Raw genomic sequence first — 6,000 nt, forward strand, 5'->3', positions numbered from 1 at the left:
ATACTACACCTAACCCCTCATATATACAATACTACACCTAACCCCTCATATATACAATACTACACCTACCCCTCACATATACAATACTACACCTACCCCTCATATATACAATACTACACCTAACCCCTCACATATACAATACTACACCTACCCCTCACATATACAATACTACACCTACCCCTCACATATACAATACTACACCTAACCCCTCATATATACAATACTACACCTACCCCTCATATATACAATACTACACCTACCCCTCACATATACAATACTACACCTACCCCTCACATATACAATACTACACCTACACCTCACATATACAATACTACACCTAACCCCTCATATATACAATACTACACCTAACCCCTCGTATATACAATACTACACCTAACCCCTCACATATACAATACTACACCTACCCCTCATATGTACAATACTACACCTAACCCCTCGTATATACAATACTACACCTAACCCCTCGTATATACAATACTACACCTAACCCCTCACATATACAATACTACACCTACCCCTCATATATACAATACTACACCTACCCCTCATATATACAATACTACACCTAACCCCTCATATGTACAATACTACACCTAACCCCTCACATATACAATACTACACCTACCCCTCATATATACAATACTACACCTAACCCCTCATATGTACAATACTACACCTAACCCCTCATATATACAATACTACACCTAACCCCTCATATGTACAATACTACACCTAACCCCTCACATATACAATACTACACCTAACCCCTCATATATACAATACTACACCTAACCCCTCATATATACAATACTACACCTACCCCTCATATATACAATACTACACCTAACCCCTCATATGTACAATACTACACCTAACCCCTCATATATACAATACTACACCTAACCCCTCATATATACAATACTACACCTAACCCCTCACATATACAATACTACACCTAACCCCTCATATATACAATACTACACCTACCCCTCACATATACAATACTACACCTACCCCTAACAGCCACAATACTACACCTAACCCCTAACAGCCACAATACTATAACATATATATAATACTCACATATATAATACTACACCTACCCCCTCAACCGCTCACATATACAATACTAAACCTAACCCCTCAACCGCTCACATATACAATACCACACCTAACCCCTAACAGCCACAATACTACACCTAACCCCTAACAGACACAATACTTCACCTACCCCTCACGTATACAATACTACACCTAACCCCTCATATATACAATACTACACCTAACCCCTCATATATACAATACTACACCTACCCCTCACATATACACGACTACACCTACCCCGAACAGACACAATACCACACCTAACCCCTAACAGACACAATAATACACCTAACCTAGCCATTAGAAACAACAATACACATTTCAATTAAATATACTGCCAGAAATAATTAACGTTTTAATTAATAAAAGCAGAAGAAATACAATAATACACCCATCAATGAATTAAAACACTAAAACACAATAAAACCTCACCAGTTGAAGGCGGGGTGTACTTTTTATTTGTGTCTTGAGAAACTGCTGCTTTACTGAAAGAAGAAAAGTGAGGAACTCATCTTAGTCATAGTAGTCCATTTTATTAAAGCAGCAGCAGCAGTAATTTTAGTAATACTAGTAGAAGTAATATTAATAATAATGGTAGTAGTAACAGTAGTAGTATGAGTAATAGTAGTAATAATGGTAGTAGTGACAGTAGTAATAGTAGTAAAAATGCTAGTAGTAATAGTAGTAATAATGGTAGTAGTAACAGTAGTAGTATGAGTAATAGTAGTAATAATGGTAGTAGTGACAGTAGTAATAGTAGTAAAAACGGTAGTAGTAATAGTAGTAATAATGGTAGTAGTAACAGTAGTAGTATGAGTAATAGTAGTAATAATGGTAGTAGTGACAGTAGTAATAGTAGTAAAAATGGTAGTAGTAATAGTAGTAATAATGGTAGTAGTAACGGTAGTAGTATGAGTAATAGTAGTAATAATGGTAGTAGTAACAGTAGTAGTATGAGTAATAGTAATAATAATGGTAGTAGTGGCAGTAGTAATAGTAGTAAAAATGGTAGTAGTAATATTAGTAATAATGGTAGTAGAAGTATGAGTAATAGTAGTAATACTAGTAGTAGTGATAGTAGTAATAGTAGAAAAAATGGTTGTGGTAATATTAGTAGTAATGGCAGTAGTAATAAGGGTAATAGTAATAATGGTAGTGGCAATAGCAATAATTGTAGTAATACTAGTAGTAATAATGGTAGTAGTAACAGTAATAGTAGTAATAATGACAATATTAATAATTGTAAAAGTAATAATGGTAGTAGTAACAGTAATAGTAGTAATAATGACAATATTAATAATTGTAAAAGTAATAATGGCAATAGTAATAACAGTAGTAGTAATAGTAATAATAGTAGCAATAACAGTAGTAATTATGGTAATAGTAACAATGGTAGTAGTAATAGTAATAATGGTATTAGAAATAGTAATAATGGTAGTAGCAATAGCAATACCGGTAGTGGCAACAGTAATAATAGTAGTAATAATGGTAGTAATAACAGTAGTAATAATGGTAATAGCAATAATGGTAGTAGCGATAGTAATAATGGTAGAAGCAATTGCAATAATGGTAGTAGCAATAGTAATAATGGTAGTAATAATAGTAGTAATAACAGTAGTAATAATGATAATAGTAATAATGGTAGTAGTGATAGTAATAATAGTAGTAGTAATAGTAGTAATGCTAGTAATAATAATGGCAATAGTAATAATGGCAGTAGTAATAGTAATAATGGTAATAGTAATAACGGTAATAGTAATAGTAATAATGGTAGTAGTAATAGTAGTAATAATGGTAATAGTAATATTGGTAGTAGTAATTGTAACAATAGTAGTGGTAATAGTAGTAATAATGCTAGTAGTTATAGTAGTAGCAGTAAGAGTAATAGTAGTAACAATGGTAGAAGTGATAGTAGTAATAATGGTATTAGTAATAGGAGTAGTAATAACAGTAGTAGTACAAACAGTTGTAGTGATGGTAGTAGTAATGATAGTAACAGTAGTAGTAGGAATAATGGAAGTGATAGTAGTAATAGTAGACATAGTAGTAGTAGTAATAGTAGTAGTAGTAGTAATAGTAGAAGTAGTAGTAATAGTAGTAGTAGTACTAATAGTAGTAGTAGCAGTAGTAATAGTAGTAAGAACAGTAGTAGTAGTAGTAGTATTAGTAGTAGTAGTAGTAGTAGTAGTAGTAGTAATAACAGTAGTAGTAACAGTAGTAGTAGTAGTAGTAATAACAGTAGTAGTAGTAATAACAGTAGTAGTAGTAGTAGTAATAACAGTAGTAGTAGCAGTAGTAGTAGTAACAGTAGTAGTAGTAGTAGTAGTAGTAGTAGCAGTTGTAGTAGTAATAGTAGTAGTAGTAGTAGTAACAGTAGTAGTAGAGATATCAGTAGTGATGGTAGTAGGCGTAATAGTAGGAATAATAGTAGTGATAGTCGTAATATTAGAAGTAATAGTAGTAGTAATAGTAATAACAGTAGTAGTAGTAGTAATAGTAGTAGTAATAGTAATAACAGTAGTAGTAGTAGTAATAGTAGTAGTAATAGTAGTAGTAATAGTAATAACAGTAGTAGTAGTAGTAATAGTAGTAGTAATAGTAATAACAGTAGTAGTAGTAGTAATATTAGAAGTAATAGTAGTAGTAATAGTAATAACAGTAGTAGTAGTAGTAATAGTAGTAGTAATAGTAATAACAGTAGTAGTAGTAGTAATAGTAGTAGTAATAGTAGTAGTAATAGTAATAACAGTAGTAGTAGTAGTAATAGCATTACTAATAGTAGTAGTGATTGTAGTTGTGATAGTAGTAGTAGTAGTAATAATAGTAACAGTAGTAGCAGCCGCAGCAGTAGAGGAGATATGTGTCCATCATCTCGCAACAGACATCATCAAACTGTGAAACAGAATAGTGTACCATATACACTCGGTTTGTTGTTTTTATGAAATAGTTTTCATGAAATAGTTTTTAATCATAGCTAAAGTTTTGCTACGGTTTTCTTGAGGCAGTCCGCCTTCATGGCTGGGACCACAAGTTTGTGTCCCGGATTCATGTTAAGTAGCAGTTAGCTGCTAGCCATAATGAAAACGGAACAGGCTAATGCTAGCAGTGCTACCCGACCTGTGTTTTTATCCACAGCTGGGCATAAATGCTTATGGTGTGAGATGATTTCCACACAGTCACAAGTTGAAGATAAGGTCTGCCCCATATGCACCACCATCAAGCAGATAGGGGAACATATCCTCCAGCTTTTGGCTCGGCTGTGACAAAAGCATAACCTGCTTTCTAAGTACATCAATCTTACTGTAACCCAGGCAAACTGAATCTCAGTTTTAAATGCCTCCTATAGCTAAACTGTCTGAGTAGGGCAGTGTTGATCTGTCCCAATCCAACGGACAGATGTTCAGCTCAACTCCGCGGTCCATGGGAGACTGGACACTTGCAAGGCGTAGTAGATCGGGTAGTCAGTCTGGCCACCTTTCATCTTTTTTTAAATAACAAAATGAGGGGGGGGCGCCATCCTCATTAGCGGGCCGCAAAGGTGGCACTGTATTATCCTCAAATCGGGCAAAGAAGGTGTTTAGTTTGTCTGGAAGTGTTACGTGGCTGGTTTTCTTTTTGTAGTCTGTGATTTCCTGTAGACCCTGCCACATACGTCTCGTGTCTGAGGCATTGAATTGCGACTCCACTTTGTCCCTGTACTGGCATTTCGCTTGTTTGAATGCCTTGTGGAGGGAATAAGTACACTGTTTATATTCATCCATATTCCCAGACCTCGTTCCATGGTTAAATGCGGCATTCGCGCTTTCAGTTTTGCGCGAATGCCACCATCCATCCACGGTTTCTGGTTAGGGTAGGTTTTAATAGTCACAGTGGGTACAACATATCCAATGCACTTCTTTATAAACTGACTCACAGTCAGTGTATAGATCGATGTTGTTCTTCGAGGCTGACTGGAACATATCCCAGTCCACGTGATCAAAACAATCTTGAAGCATGGATTCCGATTGGTCAGACCTGTGTTGAATGGTTCTAGTCACTGGTACATCCTGTTTGAGTTTCTGCCTATAAGACGGTACGAGCAACATGGCATCATGGTCAGATTTGCCGAAGGGAGGGCAGCGGAGGCCTTTGTATGCATTGCAGAAGTTAGAGTAGCAGTGATCGAGTGTATTACCCCCGCGTGTACTGCAATCCATATGCTGATTGAATTTAGGCAGCCTTGTTCTCAAATTTTCTTTGTTAATATCCCCAGCTACAATAAATGCAGCCTCAGGATATATGGTTTCCAGTTTACATAGAGTCCAGAAGTTCCTTGAGGGCCATCTTGGTGTCTCTTTGAGGGGGAATGTACACAGCTGTGACGATAACTGACGAGAATTCTCTTGGGAGGTAATATGGCCGGCATTTGATAGTAAGGAATTCTAGGTCGGGTGAGCAGAAGGACTTGAGTTTCTGTATGTTGTTATGATTACACCATGAAGCATACACCCCTGCCCTTCCACTTCCCAGAGATGTGTTTATCTCTGTCGGCGCAATGCATGGAGAAGCTTGGAGGCTGAACCAATTCTGACAACACATCCCGAGAGAGCCATGTTTCCATGAAACAGAGAATGTTACAATCTCGGAAGTCTCTCTGAAAGGCAACCCTTGCTCTAATAGTAGTGGTAATAGTAGTTATAGTAGTAATAGTAGAAGTAGTAGTGACGGTAGTAGTAGTAGTAGTTGTGGCAGCCACAGCAGTAGTAATAGTGACAGTAGTAGTAGTAGTAGTAGCAGTAGTAGTGACAGTAGTAGTAGTAGTAGTAGTGGTAGTAGTAGTAGTAGTAGTAGCAGTAGTAGTGACAGTAGTAGTAGTAGTAGTGGCAGCAGCAGCAG

The 6,000-nt window shown here is 36.3% G+C and overlaps 1 protein-coding gene across 1 annotated transcript in view; it reads right to left on the bottom strand.

Annotated features, from left to right (window-relative positions):
* The window catches only part of cacnb2b (calcium channel, voltage-dependent, beta 2b), an 81,145-nt gene that overhangs the window by 48,590 nt on the left and 26,555 nt on the right, over positions 1-6,000 (bottom strand). Inside the window, exon 5 of the mRNA XM_052462694.1 lies at positions 1,558-1,610. Coding sequence (XP_052318654.1) covers positions 1,558-1,610 — 53 coding nt within the window. The remainder of the gene's footprint in view (positions 1-1,557; positions 1,611-6,000) is intronic.

Source organism: Oncorhynchus keta, chromosome 15 (genome assembly GCF_023373465.1).
Source record: "Oncorhynchus keta strain PuntledgeMale-10-30-2019 chromosome 15, Oket_V2, whole genome shotgun sequence".
NCBI lineage: Eukaryota > Metazoa > Chordata > Actinopteri > Salmoniformes > Salmonidae > Oncorhynchus > Oncorhynchus keta.